The 18,508-nt window shown below is 37.0% G+C and overlaps 2 protein-coding genes across 2 annotated transcripts; one reads left to right on the plus strand and one right to left on the minus strand.

The window, feature by feature from the left end:
- Positions 1 to 1,253: 1,253 nt before the first annotated feature.
- Positions 1,254 to 12,398, minus strand: LOC137932901 (phospholipase A1 member A-like). The gene is made up of 7 exons (XM_068776588.1): positions 12,341 to 12,398; positions 11,566 to 11,732; positions 7,540 to 7,663; positions 3,476 to 3,721; positions 2,987 to 3,169; positions 2,024 to 2,183; positions 1,254 to 1,491 (listed from the first exon to the last, which is right to left on the minus strand). Exons 1-7 carry the CDS (start codon positions 12,396 to 12,398, stop codon positions 1,254 to 1,256), a joined length of 1,176 nt encoding a protein of 391 aa, XP_068632689.1.
- Positions 12,399 to 15,593: 3,195 nt separating this feature from the next.
- On the plus strand, positions 15,594 to 18,148 carry Ccdc85 (coiled-coil domain-containing protein 85). The gene has a single exon (XM_068776497.1). The coding sequence runs from the start codon at positions 15,920 to 15,922 to the stop codon at positions 17,168 to 17,170; it is 1,251 nt and encodes a 416-aa protein (XP_068632598.1). The 5' UTR covers positions 15,594 to 15,919; the 3' UTR covers positions 17,171 to 18,148.
- Positions 18,149 to 18,508: the final 360 nt, after the last annotated feature.

Genomic DNA, 18,508 nt, shown 5'->3' on the forward strand with positions numbered 1-18,508 from the left:
CTGTGTAAACTTAGTCATTTAAAGATTGTATAATTTATTATAAAAAACCTAAACAATATATTACCTTGCTGGCGGTTGCAAATAACTAACCAACATTTACTCATTTCGTAAATTGGAGACGGTCTATATTTTTCTACCAAATATTAACCTGATATAGGCATTTTGAAGAAGCTATCATTTTAAAGGTGTTCTTCAGTTACTGGGAAGAAATGTCAGTAAATAGTTTCAAAGGCTTTGAAATTTTTTGCTCATATTTGTCTAAATCTTACTATTTCGTCTATTAAAAAATCGTTTTCAACAAAAGTATTTGTAAAGTATTTAGTCATCAATAATAATGAGTTTGGTAAGGAATGACTTAAAGAACAATAGTAACTAATACAGATTTGCAATGTTTCCTTTTAAGATAACAGAATTATCATCAACTATTTGAACTCTGTTTTTTACCACATTTGTATTTGGAATAGGAATTGCTGCAAATAAAAGAAAAATTCAGATTCTTACTTTTTAATGTTATTTTTGAAATTCTTTGGTTCTATATAGTTGAATGAATTACTCAAACCATACAGTTTTTTTAACATTAAATCAACAAATAATACTACACCCCTTCATTATAGATGTAGAAATAGTTTTTGTACTGAACAATTAATATAAAATTAAATTGTTTGAATAGATGATCAACAACATTTTACAATATTTAGATCTTTTGTTCACAATATTAGTGTAATTTTGAATAAATATACATAGCTGTGGGTGTTTACAAGTCATCTGAAATAGTTTACACGCCAGCCAAATTTAAAATTTTTGGTATTCTCTGGTAACGTCAGTGCTATATGCATTCGGAAATCGAACTGACCTAATGAAATTCTTCAAACTGACCTAATGAAATTCTTCTTGGCTTCGTTCTTGCCATCGTGATGACTATGCGAATAGCTCCTGCTATATACCTATAGTGCCAACAGTGTACTTGTACGTCCTTTAAGAAAATAATAACCAATAGCTCTATATGCGAGACAACGATAAGTCATTATTATCTTAAAGCGAATGCACTTTTGTGCTGGAACATTATATAACTATCAGTCAAATTACAGACTATGATCACTTAGTATTTGAACGTAAGCTTTTTCATATATTATTTTGTTGTTATATGGCTTAGGCGATGCGCTCATTAATGAATGTCGATTACGTTGCATTACGCCCTTGCGTTTATAAGTAACCAATACATTAGGCTTTATAATAAACGTGATCTTGACACGTTAATAATCTGTGGAGTTGTCATTTGTGACATAATCGTCGGCGGCGTCGGGCACGCGGTAGCGGGCGCGCGTCCGCTGGAGAGGCCGCGGGCGCTGCCTGCTGGGTTGAGCGGGCGTCGAGGTCGCGGCCGCCGCGTATTGCTTGTCGAGGCAGCAACGTGAGTCGCCCTCCGTTAGGCCCGTGGTCGCGGGGCAGAATGGGGTTGAGAAATCTTCGACGCAGTATGCGCCAGAGGCACTGGAAAACGAGAGGAAAAATTCAGACAAACTGCCCTATGCTTGGTTGATACAGGTTTGTGGGTAGTAGCTTAGGTGAGTTATAAAATGTATGTAAACCATGTACTTTTTAAGTATAAAGCTTATATGGCCAGCTTGCAATCGGAACTTTAGACAATGACCCGCTATTGTTGGGTTTAGTAGTGTTATGACGTCCAAAGCCACCGATCAAAACCATGGCGTTACTACCTTCTTTTCTCTCTACTTTGGGGTTCGTAAGATAGCGCTTATAGTCAGCAACCGACATTAAGCAACCATTTCATTTGCACTTGGGGTATACTTCTGTCCAAATGACATTTAGACCTCTTAAACTTCTTTAAAGGTAGTGAGGGCGCCCTGGAGGTCCTCGGTTCGTGTGGCTATTTACTACAGTTTCACTGGATTGGAGAGGTTGCCGAGCTCTTAGATTGCTTAGGCGCAAGCTCGCCTCGAGGGGTCCTCGACTACCGTTAGTTGCTACCACCTAGCGCGCACTTGGTGTGTCGCGTACGTACGTGACGGGCGCAGGCTGGCCGAGCGGCACGGGCAGCGCGGCGGCGCGCGCGGGCGGTACGCGCACGGAGCAGCGGCGGCCGCAGGGCACGGCCGTGCGCGCGCGGAACAGGCTCTCCGCCTGGTAGCAGATCGCCCACACGTGGCTGCACAGCGCCTCATCTGCGCAGATCATTCGCTTGCTCTACTCTTTGTACTTTATTACAATCACGTCTTACATATTTTACACATTTTTATTCTTCGTTAAACATCAATAAGAAGACATAAATGGTTATTTCCCAATTTATGTAAAAAGAATTCGAAAATCTAACATAAGTTAGGAAGACAGATGATATTGTTGACAGTACTTATAACTAAAGAACAGCTGGACCCTTTTTATTATTTTTCCTTTTTTGGATTCATCTTCGTCCTAAATAAGATGATACTTATCTAAAAATATCATTTCAATAATTAAAATTATTATAAAAAATAAATATGTACCTTATGATATTAACACAATCTTATAAAGTGCAAATATGCCAAATATACTAGTAAGCAAAAACTTAAAAACAGTTCAACTTGATCTTTTCATTCATATAATCACTTTAGACCTGAGGACGAGAATGAAAAAAAAAGAAAAAAATCGATAAACGTATTAACCATGCTTTTCCCGTACAGACCACAAAATAAAATTAAAACACTCCGTCCCTCGCTTTGAAAGATTAGACGACAATGAAAGAAAGAAAAGGCGCGTTAGGACTATTTTTAGTTGCTGACAGTATTACTAAAAAAATGTTGGAATGTACGAAATAGAAAACCAACCCTTGTTCTGTACTAGATCACTAATTTAATATAATATTGCAGTAAGAAGTCTGTCGGGAATTATTTAGGAATGAGAAACATTTGAAACAATTTTCGAAATGGTTTTTGTATACTAAATATACAGTTTAGTAAAAATATCGTATAATTAGTTATGCAAAAGTTACTGGGCGTGTCCTCGCAGTAGGGCTGACTGCGTCCTCCGTTGAGGCAGAAGTCGGCGTGCCCGAGGCGCGCGGCCTCGCCGTAGCGGCCGGCGTTGGTGTGCAGCACGTGCACGGCGCGCGCGTCGCCCGGGTCCAGCCGCAGCGCCGGCGCCGACCGGATCAATGGCCGCGCCGGGTCTAAGCCTGGCCGCACAAAGCTTGCTATGTAACGTTTTGTTCATCGCCATATCAACCAAAGATCGTTACGATGAACAATCTTGCGCTACTTGCATCCAGCGACTTCCTTAGAACTATGTCGTCGGTCCAGGTGCAACCCCACCAGGTAGAGGAGGGCTTACCTACGCCAAGTTGCCACTTCAGCAACGATGCACGAGCACTTTGGGCTACGTCGGCGATTCTAGTTTTTCAGCGGATTTCCTCATTGCTGATCTTTTTTTATTATTATAGCCAAAATATTCTTCAAAAATAAATTAAGAGTTATTATCGTACCGATTATCCTATTGAGCCGGAAAGTGAGGTAGTTGGCGATGATGCCGCACAAGTGCGCGCCGAGTGAGTGCCCCACGCAGGTGAGCGCGGAGGGGCGCAGGCCGGCGTGGCGCAGCGCGGCCAGAGCCTCCGCCGCGCAGCGCGCCACTGGCCGCAGGTTGTGCACGGCGGCCACATAGCACGGCGGCTGGCACAACGCGCCCCAGTCCAGCATCAGCACATTGTAGCCGCCGCGCCGGAGGTACGCTGCAAAGTTGCACCGAAACTCCACGTTTAAACGTTTTCTAGCTCTTGTTTCAAAAGGTAGCAAAAAGAGCAGGGTATTCAGCTGAATGTCGCAGGAGATGACTATAGAAAGAGAGAGAGAGAGCATCAGAGATCCTCAGTCACGGTCTGTACCAGAGAGGAGTAGGAGGTTTCACCAAGTCTTCCTTCAACGAGAGTTAAAGTTCTGCCCTGTCATCGACGTACAAAACCAGTGTTCAGAAAGCCAGATCTATCTTTAACTAGATCTAGATCTAGCTTTAACGACAGATCTGCTTTGAAAGATGAATCTGTTTATTATAGTTATCTGATAAAGATAGTTCTGTTTGAAAACAGTATAAAATGAACTGGTGTAAACCGTGAACCTCCAAAAAAGTATCGGACAAGTTGATTTTAAGTTATGACGTGGATAAGGGAAATCGGGATTAATTTGTATTCATAAATATAATTTACATATATTATGAATTAATCCATATAATAATTAATCAATAAATTGATAAAAAGAAAGAAATAAAACTAATAATTATTTAGAGAATAATTATCTCTTTGATTCAATAGCAGATCTGCAAGCTCCTTCTAGACATAAAGCTAATATTAAATATTGTAACTAAATAATATTTTTTGTTCGAACACGATTCACGGACAAATGGTATATGTCTCCAATACATTGTATGCAAAAGGGGGGAGTTAGTTGTACTCCTCATTTCTCTGTTCATTATATAAAGTTTCACTAAATCAATAGCAACGTGGTAGATTGAGCTGCGTCGTTCTATAACTTTTCCATTATTTATTATATTTATCCTTACTTTTCTAATATAAAATTAGTTTCTAATATCTGTGGACGAGAGGCGATAAATTTGAACTCTGCATAAGAATGTAATCGACCAAAAATGGAAAAAAAATATTACAATATTGGCTGTGTATGACAGAGCAAGAAATATCGTCTATATCTGTATGAATGTAACATTAAAAATATTATTAAATCGTTATTTCATAACAATGAAAGTAATATGTCAACTATAATACTTTTATTAAATAAATCTCATTTTAAATATTGTCTTTACAGGTATAATTTTGTAGGTTAAGCAAAAAAAATGCTTTTAAAGTTCTACAATATATTTTTCTTATAATACAGTGATGCGGAAAGACTGGGCAAATGTGAACAACCTCTAATCAGTGAAAGTTGTGGGAAATGCGTAAAGTGCATACTGCCTTGTCTCGCTACCAGGATAACTTTCACTCTCCTTGTGAAGTCGCTGGGAGCTTGTATGGACTTTTACTGGGCCTTATAAATACTTCATAGCCGCTAAGTAAAAATTCCGTAGGCAGTCATTACATCTATATAAAGAAAGTAAAACACTTATTTTATTTCCTTATATATTCTTAATCTTTTTATTCTTCCTATTTTAATCTTTCAATTGAGGATTATCGAAAGGTTCTTGTCGTGTGTATTTCAACTTAGCAAATATTTATTTAGATATTTGTCAAAAGTGTAGTACTTTTTTTATTAAAAGAAATGTTGATTTTAGTCGAAAACAATGGGTGACAGTGTGAACAGGGCTTTAGCTGCAACGGTCTCACGGTTCGTCCGGAGCCGTAATAATTCAACTAATTAGCTTTTAAACATTTGTAGGATTGGTGAGAAGTTACAAATAAATTCAGAAGCAACGACGTAATATAGAAAGTTCGGCTTGATACTGTGGTAGAAACAAATACAAAATACTTAAAACTCTTTAAAAAAAACTCCTTAATATTACACATAAAAAAGAGCGCAGTCAGTTATAATATCGTAACTATTATTTTACTCCACAATCCACAACATAGTATTATTTTCAATGGGCTCTTATTCCTGGTCCTAGCGATACAACTCTGGAATATCATGTCAAGAATACAGTTAGTGAGCATTCTTTTAAATTGATAAACAAGTTTTGTTTACGAAATAAAAATACAGCCTGATATAGTTAGTGGTCAACGACAAATAAAAATTACTTTCTACTGATTAACAAACTTGAAACTTGTATCATGATCATTTTTGAGACATTTCGTACCACAAGGATAAGTTAAAAAATGAATGTCAATTTTATCTCACGTAACATCCTATAAACCTAGTAAAAAGAGGCCAACGCAGTATTAAATATAGCACATTTTAACTAATAATACATCACATGGTGTTTCTCGGAGAGGAGTCAAAAAGATACTTCTAAGACGCCAAACACCACCTTAACAAAAATATTCCCGCTGCGAACGATTACACACCAGAGATCAATCTTCCTAAAACAACATCGGCCACTCGACGCACTGACTCCGACAGGGAACAAGTACCGCCTCCCAAAAGCAGGGAGGCCACATGAGTCATTACATGGACTAAACACGCCATGTATGAGGGCCGCTAGAAAGAAGGAAACTTCAACACAGAGCTATTGAACCAGCCAAATCGATAGCAACAGCTACGGAATGAGGATTGCCCCTACGAACACCAACAGGAGGGACGAAGAAACAATGTACTCGAGTTACACAGACCCGCTACATATCGTCCAAGTGGCGCACGAAAACGGGTAGAACTAATAATAGGTAGTAGTAAGTAGTAGTAATTTGCAAATGGTGTAAACTTAATTGTAATCGTCGTTACAAATTTTATAACACACTTTATTTATTCATCAACATAATGTCAGCCAAAAGAAGGCATAGGCATAGGCAGCTGTTCAAGGAGTAGGTAAGTTGTCCAGATGACGAATACCGAATTGAGCTTGTGTATTTATCTATGATGTTTACCATCGTTGTTTTTGATCGAGTCGATAATTCGCACTCCTAAACCACTAAGCTACTAATTTCTATGTATAAAGTATACAAATAATTGCGTCATCGCCTGGGCAAAAATGTGTGTTGAATTTGTGTTGCAATTCAAGTGAAAATTTAAAACGCGAGCGGAATCGTTTTATCCGTCCACAAACACGTAATTAACCTCTCTGAAGGAATTTACTACGAAACGTGTTGCTTATCTAAATGCGTGTCTATGCGTGCTTTTGGCCAGACAAAATATTCATTCAGAGATTCATTAGCGCACTTATTATATGGTATACTACGTAAAAATAGCACACTTTGTTGTAAAAATGCGTACAGTTGAATACGCAAATATTTTTCGGTATGGAGTGGTACAAGAGAAAAGTTGGGAAATACTGACATAAGTGATTGTATTATGATGATATGTACATGTTATTGGTAAGTAAAAATGTTTCTAATAAGTTATCTAGGAAGATTGAAGATTTGTCTTCCAGTTTTTAAGTGTGAAAATACTGGGCTTATGTGATGTGCCGTGTGACACGTGGTGAGAGTAACAGTGATTGTATATAGAATTTTGATTTACTAAACTTCGTAACTCTGCTTAACTATGAACAAACCGTAACATTTTTTTTGCATTGTCACCGCCACGTACGTCTTACCACCTTGTGTTGAAAAAATAAAATGTAAACAATATAACTTGCTTGTCGCCATCGTCCTAATTTAAGTAAAAACCGCTTCGAGATAAAAATCGTTCGTGTTACTTGATCACATATATTTATGTATGTTAATATATCTGAGAAGGGATTTAAAGCGAGACGTAACTCGACGCTTGACAATATTTAAATATTTACTTTTTCTTTTTCGCGAGTGTTTGTGTAATGTACTGTATTATATAAATAGAAACCAAAAAGTTGGGATCTTATGAAGTAAATAAACCTGTTATATTTGTATTTAGAATGATTTAGTTGTCGAGTCTAATTTTGCATGCAATATTATTGTTTGATCTTTAATAGACTTACCGTCCCGAAGGACAATTATAGGCAGCGTGTCGTCGCCTCCCGCGTAGCCGTGGACGAGGAGGATCGTCTCGTGTGACGGCTCCCAGCCGCTCTGCCTCAGCCAGTCTTCGCTGTACAAGTCTACCTGTATACACACAAACGAGGTCATTTTAGTTAACTAATAGTTCTATGTCTTGACTGATAAGTCTTATGAGTTGTTGACCACCAGAATCGTGTAAATATTATTCCTTTTTGGAGATACCATAGTTTGTGTAATTTTTGCTAGTAAGATTATCACAAGGCGATCAACGAAGGTGTGATGTTACGCAGAATTTAGTGGAAGAAAGTTTTGTTTCACAAAGACCTGTTAGAACCAGCCCTGTCACTCAGTATCGTTGTAAATTCCGTCCTTTACTTTTGAATGTTAAAAAAATGTTCTTCTGGTGCAAAAAAGATGAATAATAGTTATTTAATAAGCCTTTTTATCCAGATTTATGGATTCAAATTTACTTTCAAAACTAACCTCAGGCGAATTGATGCATACTCATAAGATCAATTTGATTTTAATCCTATAATGTGGTTTCCACGTGAAGTTTTTTTTTTCCTACAAGTAAGAAAATTCGTATTAGTACATTTCTGTCTCTTTTTTACGTCGATAAATAAGTTTCGTCATAAAAAAACTTTATTATGAATTAATTCATTTAATCAATTTTTTTTGAATTGTTTGTAGCAATTTGAAAACATTCGAACGACGAACGTCTGGTCTATCGGTACCATTTATTCCGCGCGATTGTATTTATGTTGCTAATAGATGTTGTAGCATTATTTACAAGCTTAAGTAAACTGAAAAACAACTGCGAACCAAAACTTTTAGAATTTCTTTTTCATAATTACAAATTGAGACAAAAACTGCCATCTTTCGACCATAATTTTTATAGGATCCACTTTAATCATATAGCAGTAACAGCATATTGGATAAGGTACGTCCTTATCTAATAAGCTACTGACACGAGTCTAAGAACGCTAGTTGCGGATTTGATCTCCGACCGAACCATCATATGAGTATGTCATAGTATATATCAAGTAATGAGTATACCGACATATTCTAGAAGATTATAAAGCTACTCATTTTCCTTCGTCTCCATTGATTACGACTCTTATTTCCTGAGCTTGTGGGACAATAAAAAACATAATAAAAACGTCGATACGAAATAATATTTATTACTCAATAAATACTTAGGGTAGCATTATTTTGCGAGGCTAGCTCATATTTAATATTTTTTGTTTTAGCGTATTGGGCCCGAGGCCGACTGCGCGAGCCTATTGTTTACATTTGCACGTCTACACGTAGCCTCAGAACTTAACGAAGAAAGGATGCCCTTGAAGACATCTTGTTGTATTTTGACCTATGATTAGCCTACTAATGCATTGAAAGCAATATATCAACGCAAAATAAAAACGTACATTCTACATCTGCGCAAAATTCCTCTTATAGAGAGGAGCGTGCCGTAATCCTTGTAGGGTTCAAGTGAGAACGGCCACTACCGCTACACTAAGATTTTTGGTTAAATTGTTTTTGTGCGTTCGAATCTAAATTCGAAAGCCGATTTAAATTCGGGCGCCATTAGTGGTATAGTTGCTGTTATTATATGAGAGTTGAATTTAAGGAATAAATGTATGCACAAGTGGTAACTCGCGTTAACAATGGACCCGTTGTTGGGTATGGGGTATATGTCTCTATTTTTTTAATTTATGATAGGCTGATTTTTCACATGTAATGTCTACTTGCCAAGAAAGTACTCGCGATTGTGGATTATGAGTGACGGAACATAATCAAAAGTCAAACACTCTTAGTAATGCTATATTTTGGTTTCATTAATCGATTTTAACAATACTGGAATCGATATGGACTGTTTCTGCTAATATGGTACTTATCTGAGCTTTATAATATTATACTATGTGGGGTACTAAAGTAAAATGTTGCGAGAGTTTAGTAATATCACTAATTAATTATTCCCGAAATAGAGAATAATGTATGCGTTACTGTTTTATAATAGGAACTAACATCGTGATAGTACACATTTATACGTCATTTGCTAAAAATAGTTATTAAAATATTATACATTGTGTTTACTTTCAGTTGTAAATCATGGTCTTTTTGGTAACGAATCAATCATCGATAAATGTCATCATATTTCGTTAAAAATAACTACTACAGCCCTTAAAAGCATCATACTGTGTTATTGTTGAGAATATTCAATAAATATTTGGCTTTATTATATATTTAATTTAATTTATTGTTATTTGACAATAGAACAATTTTCCGTTTATTTATAATGGTAGCCTATTTCGGGCTTTGTTAAAAAGAAAGTGTCGCCTTTTAGAAATCGATAGAAAAACTGTTTTGTATTCTTCGAAGGCGAGCGTAACGGGAAAGGCGCGTGCGCTGCTGTGCCTCCTTATCAACATAAAGTTTAAAGAGGGCGTGGAATGTATCGTTTGCCTGATTCTATGAACTAGTTAACCGAAAAGAATTACTTGGATACTTGTCACATGCCAATGACATATTTTTTATTGAATACTACGTTGAATTGAATAACATTGGCAATGTATACGCCGTGAATTGACATGACTATTTTCACATTGCAACCGACGATTTTAAACGAAATATTGTTGGATTGTGTTAGTAAAGTAAAGTCATAATATATTTAAACATCCGAATGCCGGTTAGGCAAGAAGATTAAGAAGGCGACCATAGCCTCCATCATTTTAGAGGTAGAGGAAAGAAAATCCTTCCTTAACTACTCTAATAGGGTAGCCAAAACCGCAATAGATAGAAATAAAACTAATTTATTGGCTCAAATATTGTCAGGTAGGAAATTAAATAGTAAGTAAGCACTAAAGTAAAATAATAAAGTAAATTCAATGTTAAATAAAAATATTGCAATAAGTAGAACAAAAGATAAAAACTGTGATAAATATGTAAATAATAGAATGTAAAGCTGTATAAATCTGAGATTTAAAGAAAATTGTAAATAAACATACCTAAAATGCAGTGGTTGAGAATGAACGTGTGACGAATAGAACGGCAGAGAAAGACTGAGAAAATTGTGGAACGAAAAAAGTAGAGAGATAAATTATGTGATGAATGAAAGAAGAGAAAGGTAATAAAAAAGAGCGTGAAGAAATCAATAAAGAAAATAAACGACCCTGTCCTTCTCAAAGACAGGAATATGAGTGGAAATAAACATAAGAAAAAAAAAACAATAACCTAAACATGTATTTCTAGATGGTGATTGTATTTGTTTAATGCAATTATCGTTCGTTTTACTTGCTTTTACATAATCATTTAAATAACTTTTGCTATCCGCATAATCTTAGTACTTTTAAGATTGCAAAGTTCGTTGTGTTTTTGTTTTTAGAGAAAAGTTACGAAGTCGACTACAATATTGATCAATTGGACTAAGTTAAAACATATGATAACAGATACGGCCTTTTTATGTTAAGGATAGCATTCCATATAACATGAAAAATATGTTATTCTAAAAAATGTAATCGAGTTTAACCCTTCGTGTGCTCCGATATAGCGCCTGTCATTGTCAGGAACGAATTTTAAATTATAAATGAAATATTATTGTTTGTGATCCTGTGGTCTGTAATGCGTCCAGAGCCAGCGATTTTAAACTATAATTTTAAGGTGATTCAAATTAGTCTTTATTTATTTCGGGCAGATCTGACTCGTGTGCACCCGGGGAGTTCGGACAGATATAACATTCGACAGGTTAATAGAACGTTTAACGCCACATACATAAGAGAACTGTGTTACCTAGAATTTTAAGTAAATCACAGTAAACAATATCATACAGGTGATGTATTTAGTACATATGTACTAAATATAATTTGCATTAAGCCCGTTATCTGTGAAACTATTGTCTTCCAACCGCTATTATATAAATGACTTGTCGCGATCGGGAGTATCGATCATGAAACACTAGTAATTCCAGAGAATTCTTGTTGATACATCATTGTTATGGTGGAAACACATACTGTTTTTTTGTAGGGCTCTGCTTCGGTGTAAAGATTGAGCGACACACTGGGGTCCGGACACGGTTCCCGGTCGCGTCGCCACACGCAGTCCTCGAACGAAGCATTGCCGTAGATGTCGTTGTTAAGAAAAAGGGCCTCCTTGATTGGCTTCCGCTGCGCAGCGACGTCTAGAACAATGAAATTGTCACACCTGTACTCTCTGTTATATCTTTTGATCATAGATTAATGAAATAAATAACAGATATTAATTTTAAATGAAGTGATACAGAATCCTTAACATTTTCCCTCCTTTTTTAAAACCGTTTTACTTTTATAAAAATATGCAATACCACTTAAAACACTTTTCACACTTTTATTTCGAGATTTAAGCAATATTTTATTTAATAGAATTAGTATTTTACGCATACAGCCGAATACAAGATAAATTAATATTTTAATTTTTAATTCTACAAACTGAATTTTTATTTTATTGTTGACATTAAAATAAACAGTTGAATTAGACGTGGTTATTTTGTCATATCAATTATAATTATTCTTTTGTAAAAAGAGAAAGTGGTTTAGCACTAGCAACATAAACATATATTTATACTAATTCGATAGACATGAAAACATTTTAATTATATTTGTGCTTGATGTTAGTTTTTCATTTTAAAGATTTATAAATAATATTAAAGAAATTGATGTGCTTAATAAAGAGAAATTATAATAATAGAGTGGTTAATATGATTAAAACAGTATTCAGTGACATAAACAGGCTTTCGTAGTGTTGACATACCGTGAAGAAATATCGTAACCGCTACGAAAAATGACGCGAAGCAGGCGAAAGACACCATCCTCACCGCACGCGCACCGTACTTGCACTAACTACGCCAAACCGAACGCAACGACCGTGTGACGACTTCGTAATATGCAATATGAAATTCGCACATTCACATTTCCAGTTACGTTTAACTAATATGTTAAGAGGGTTAAGTTTTTATTGAGAATTTACTAAAGTAGTACTGAAATCAATAAGAAATGATTTGGACAAAATAAAAAAGCAAGAAAAACAAGAACTAATTGTCCATTGAAATTAATAATAAAATATAACACCAGCGATAGTCTAAGGTAAGGATGAAATATGTTGTACATAGAAATGTGTTTTCGTTAAAAATTATGTAAGATATTACACAGTACAGCATTGGTAGTCATCATATTAGGAAATTTTGAACTGTTATGTACTCGTGAATTTTATGATTTTACTGTCTGCAACAAACGACACTAAAATAAATGTTAAGAGAATTGTTTGGCAACAGAAAAAAATATTTATAGGCGTTGTTTATCTTATGCGATTCCTTCTAGAGCCGGTAGCCTTGAGGTAGTAACAACACGAAGTCCGAAGTAGAAGTATGTATATTCATTTACTGTACCGTACTGTTATGAAGAAGTTAATGCTGCTAGCCCTAAGGTGTTTACATCTTCATTTGACATGAGTTCACGGAGCGGAAAGATCCGTAGAATTATTTGAGCTTCGCTCGTAAATGAACAATATTTCTGTGGAATTCTCCTTTTTGATGCGTCGGTGACGACGACGTAATGTTGCCCCTACAATATATATCACTTTCTTTAAAGAAAACGGCGATCATTTAATCTTTCTATATTAATTCATCCATATTATTATCATATACGTCATGAGAATGCCAGAAGAGTCCAACTTATAGAACTGAGAAAGTGAAGAAGGAAGGAAGGAGGTCAGATCAAATTGTTTTTTCTGTTTAATAAACTTCTTAATGATAATTAAGAGACATCACATTGGAGTGTATTGTAATACCGTATATAGTTGCCCACAATAAAATATTAGATTTATCTCAAGACGAAATAAATATTTCTATTACATATTAACTTTCTACAAGTTAAGCTACTTATCTCCAATTGTATTTCATGGGCATTAGCTTCTTACTTTTGTTTAACAAAAGCCATCAGCGGTTACGCTATGAGAGGTTCTTCTCCCTACAAGAGAACTAATCTCATTGCGATTAATGACTTACTGTGTGTCTGGACTTGTAACATAATTGAGAATCGATAGATTTTGATTTCAATAAAAGTGTTATTTTTTCGAACAGTTTAACGAAGAATAATTTCCATCTATTACTTTTCTTCTTTTGAGGGAGCAGAGTGCAAAGAGGGCTTGGTCTAGACCGCCTTATAACAAATAACAAGACTCAAGCACCCTCGTGAGCCTCTTCTCGTGCTGCTGCATAAATTTTTCATTACCGGATTAAGAGAGTACCGCCGAGTTCGAAGATTGCTTCGGAAAATGCTCCGAGAACCTATCGCTTTATTGTCAGCTGTGTTGTGCTGTTACAAAAATATTTTGAACTTTTCTTCAGGCGCCGAAATATATTAAAAAAAGATTTCTGTACATATTTAAATAGCATTTATAAAAATAATATTGGACCGGGGTAAGTAAAAGAATAATATTCTCCTCCATTAATGTGTATATTTAACAGATGCCATAAGACTATGAAATTAATTTTCATATGTATACGCACTTGTTCCTTAACCTTTCAGTTGCCGAGGGCGATAGCAATTGTCTTATCTTTGCTGAATAAGATCTTGTAAGGTCCCAGATACGGAGATGTGTGAAAATGTCTTACAGTTTCATCTCTAAGAAAACCGTGTGTTACGGACTCAAGATCTTTACAGACGAAAACGGGTCGTTGACCGTGTCTAGGCGTGGCGACAAGTCGTAAATCTGCCATGATCAGACAAAGCGGTTCGTCTTAGATTACTCGGCAAGTGAGCAATGGACATCCTCTTTCAAGGCCACGAGCCTTCACTTCCTAGTAGTACGACAGGCAGGGCTTCATACCAGGATACTTGATACATCAATGCCGCTTTTAATTGCCGGTGCATACGTTCGACTAAACCATTGGCGATGATACGAACTCGTCTAATATAGCAAAGTTGAAGAAAAAACCGAAAAAGAGCTGATTCGATTTGGCGACCCTTATCACTAGTAGTAAAGGGGGTACTTCGAATCGAGAAATCATATTCCTGTGAAACGTTTCAGTGCTCATTGTCAACGATATCGATTAATCAATATTGACTGCCCTTGCCATAAGGCAGTGGTCCGATTGTGTCCAGATGTAAATGATGGAAGCGCTGCGTTAGGTTTGTAAAGGTTCCGAGTGGCGTTTGAATGTCGGTCGATTTTGCTCCTTTGACAAGCATGAGAATTCGGCCCAAGTTAAGCAATCATTCCCGGGCAAACCAAACGTAATGTCTTTTTCACCAACAAGAATTTAATGGTAGGTTCTGACTAGGTCTACAGTACTACAAACTTTGAATCCGACGATGTTTTGCCCAACATTTCTAATGTGACAGAATGCGCGCGCTTAAAGCTCGATAATCGTCTCAAGGTCTTTTAGATAATATTTGCACTCAAAATCTGGATAGTTTTTTCGACAGGTATGCATCAATCTTCAGAAGTTTGCAAAAGTCGATTATTCGTGTATGTCATAATCGTTATTATGACAGGCTTGGTGAAAGCTAGTTGCAAGTACTTTTTCTTACTATTTCGAATTATTTTTTCGTAGAAACGACCGTTGCTACAAATCTGGTGTAGTAAGTTTTGTAGATTCATGTTTCCGATAACATTTGCAGATTTCTGCTCAATATTTTATAACGTAAAAATTGGAACTAAATGCTTTTTTTTATTTGTAGGTAAGCAAGAAATTTTATATATTTACTACAAAAATCCCATTTTTACGTAAACAAAAAATCTATTTTAAAATAGAATTCTAAGATTAACTAAGATATTTACTATGAATTTGTATAGCTTTTGTTCAACTACGAATAGAATGGCGGAATCCTAGAGATGGTACATGGAAGGCTGTAGTTCGTGTATAGAAAAGTGAACGATTGTTGTTTAGTTGTGTGCGTGCGCGCAAGTAAGAGGGAGAGCGCGGCAGAGCAGGACGGCGCGACACACAGACAGCCTTCGCGCTGGTAACTCCGGCCGAGCCAGTCCGAGCCACGCGCCCGAGCGCCTCCCCGTTCCGCTGTGCATAACCTTGTTTTGAAAACACAACACCACATAGTACCACGAAGCAACATTCACGTCCTGCAAAAAGATCATATTATATATACAAAAAACATTCAAGTGATTAAGCCGGCATGTAGAAACATCTCGCGTTAATCTTCGAAGTTATTGTGCGAATGCCACGGTCTAAAACCCACGCAGCCGGCGGCGTTCCCCTGCTCCGTTCATTCAAGGACCATTCGTTGAACCTATGCGGCTCTTGCGCACCCGCAGTCCTGTCGAATTGGAAATGAACGTAAAAGTTCGCGCGGTGGAGCACCCATTGAGCTGATGACAGTCCGCGACTCGGCTCCAACTACAATGTCAATCAGTCAGAACGCAGGCCAGTTTAATAAACAGAAGCAACAACTAGGTAAGCAGGGCCCCGAACCGGTCAACTTTCCACCGCGCTACCATCCGCCTCCCTCCGCCGCTGCGAACTCAAAAGTAGCCACGATAGACGCGGCCACAAAGGAATACAAACCGCCGTACACAAATAAAGCTATCGATCCTAGCAAGTTACAGTATCCTCCGGGGATACACAGTGCGATACCGGGCCCGTACCAAGGTGGTTATCCGCACCTGAAATACCCTCCAGGCTATCCAGTAGGATACCCTGTGCCTCCAGCAGCAGTGCGCGTCCTGCGGCCCGGCGGAGAGATCATAACGAAAGCTATTGTGCATGAACCGGTGGAAACGACAGCGCGAGCGCGGAGTGCAGACGATACACAAAGAGCTCAGCGTAATTTAGACGAGGAACAAATTCATAGGAGGTCAGCGGATATGTTAAAGTTCACGAAGCGCATCGAGACAGACGGACCGCGCGCATCCACGGACCAGAGGCGGCAGCTTCAGTCACTATTAGACGAAATAAAAGTGCTGAAAGAAGCTAATCGTCGATTGAGTGAGGATAATCAAGAGCTACGTGACTTGTGTTGCTTCCTTGACGACGACCGTCAGAAAGGCAGGAAGCTGGCGCGCGAGTGGCAACGATTCGGTAGGTATACAGCCTCGGTCATGCGCCAAGAAGTGTCCGCTTATCAAAATAAATTGAGAGAGTTGGACGATAAACAGCAAGAATTGATTCGAGATAATTTAGAATTAAAAGAGCTATGCTTGTATTTAGACGAAGAAAGGGAAAGAAGCACTTGCGCGAATTGCGGCCGTGCGGCGGGCAGGGAGAGAGATGACGGAGATGGCAGCAGTAGTGGTACTAACGCGGAGGAAGGGCCGCGACCTAATAATCAGGCGCTGCCCATTGCGCATCCGCAACTTGCGGAACGGACGGTGCAGTACGTGCGAGATTTAGAGCAGAAAGTGCGACGTTTGGAAGCTGAAAAAGGCGTAGGCAGTGCAATTAATGAGAGACCAGAAGCAGTTGTGCGAGCTCTGCAGGTGTTGGAAGTCAGAGAAAGAGTAGAGAGAGAAAGAAGAAGACCAGCGCCCGACCTTGATACGGGAGAACAAGCCTTAGTACGCGAGATGTGTAACGTAGTATGGGGCAAATTGGAAGAGGCGCCGCCCCAAGCTCAACCTCGCTAGTACGCACAAAAATACCGAGTTGTTAATTTATTCGTGTTATCCGAGCCTACATTCATCGGAAGTACGTTAAAAGTGATGAAGGCTGGAATCCGACCCTATTAAGGTCACAGTAAGTGACGACTTTCGCGAACCAAAGCGTTATCTTGTGTTGACCTTGTTTATTAATCGAGTGTAACTGAACGTTTTAGTGAATCGGGTTCATCTTGCCTGTATCAAGCTAAGACAACAAGACCTCTCAAAATATGAAACCGATAAGTACAAAAGTAGACTATTAAGTTTCACTAGAATAAATTATTTGTTAATCACTTCTCGACTTTTTTATGGAAATATGTTTTAATTAATTATGTGAAGATAAATATAGAGGCTATATGTATTATTGTATACATAACTGTATTTCCCAAATTTAACAATGACATGAAACGGTAGTTGTTTTGAAATATTTTTTTACAAACTGTTTGTGTAGTCAAGACGGTTAATAAAAGAAATTTACATATTTACTATCAGAACCCATTCAAGAAATCTGTTATTAAACTGGCGAAATTAAGACTACAACAAAATTATCTCCTTTTAAAATTGTTTTAGATGATGTTAATGTTATACAATAGTTTAGGTTTAGCCTAGGAGATCTTGTTTATTTGTCGAAAGAAGCATTTTGAGGCATGATTAATGTTTTCAAGATAAATACCAATAAAAATGTTAAGATTCGTTTTCCAATTTGCGTAGTAATATGTTACGAACCAACCAAACTTGCTCCTTGGCGGCTAAATGTTTACTTCTCGATGTTAAATTTGTTACTCTGCCAACATCAATGTTTTTGATTGATTGCACTTTGTTTGTTTAGTAGTTTACGTCCGTCACGCACGTTCACGTACGCTTGTCTAGTCAATAACATTACTGTTTGAAATCGAATCTGCCACTATTAATGTATGCATTTCTTAGTTCTCTCCAAAAAGATGTTTTATTAATTTATTAATCTTGTCTGTATTGGTAATAAATTATTTACGTTTATAATTATTTTTTTTATTTTTTCATTGCGTATACCTGGTTATGATTGTTAAGAAACGATAATTAGTAAATAATGTTACAAGTGATCACTCTTTGTGAAAATAACAAATTACTAGGATATTGTAATAAAAACGTCTGTTATCATAATATTCATTATAATTACTGGTGCAGATAAAGGGATCAGTGCCTTTTCATACCGCCATTAAATTACTTTCATTAGGCTGTGGCAGTATTAATGTTAGACCGCGTATTTTAAATAGTGTATGTGTTATTTAATAATATGGTTTTATTTTATAAGATACTCATTCTTTTAACTTATACTGATGTGATCAA

Source organism: Battus philenor, unplaced genomic scaffold (assembly GCF_028537555.1).
Source record: "Battus philenor isolate CCGP_79_NKW_IND1 unplaced genomic scaffold, ilBatPhil1.0.hap1 SCAF_12, whole genome shotgun sequence".
Lineage (NCBI taxonomy): Eukaryota > Metazoa > Arthropoda > Insecta > Lepidoptera > Papilionidae > Battus > Battus philenor.

Bases quoted from the DNA above. Each gene is read 5' to 3' on its own strand.
- LOC137932901 (XM_068776588.1), bottom strand. From the start codon at position 12,398: ATGGTGTCTTTCGCCTGCTTCGCGTCATTTTTCGTAGCGGTTACGATA. The intron at 7,664-11,565 runs GTATGTGTTTCC...GTGTGTATACAG, and splicing joins CAGAGCCCTACAAAAAAACA to GTAGACTTGTACAGCGAAGA. The intron at 3,722-7,539 runs GTAAGTCTATTA...GCAACTTTGCAG, and splicing joins TATAATTGTCCTTCGGGACG to CGTACCTCCGGCGCGGCGGC.
- Ccdc85 (XM_068776497.1), top strand. From the start codon at position 15,920: ATGACAGTCCGCGACTCGGCTCCAACTACAATGTCAATCAGTCAGAAC.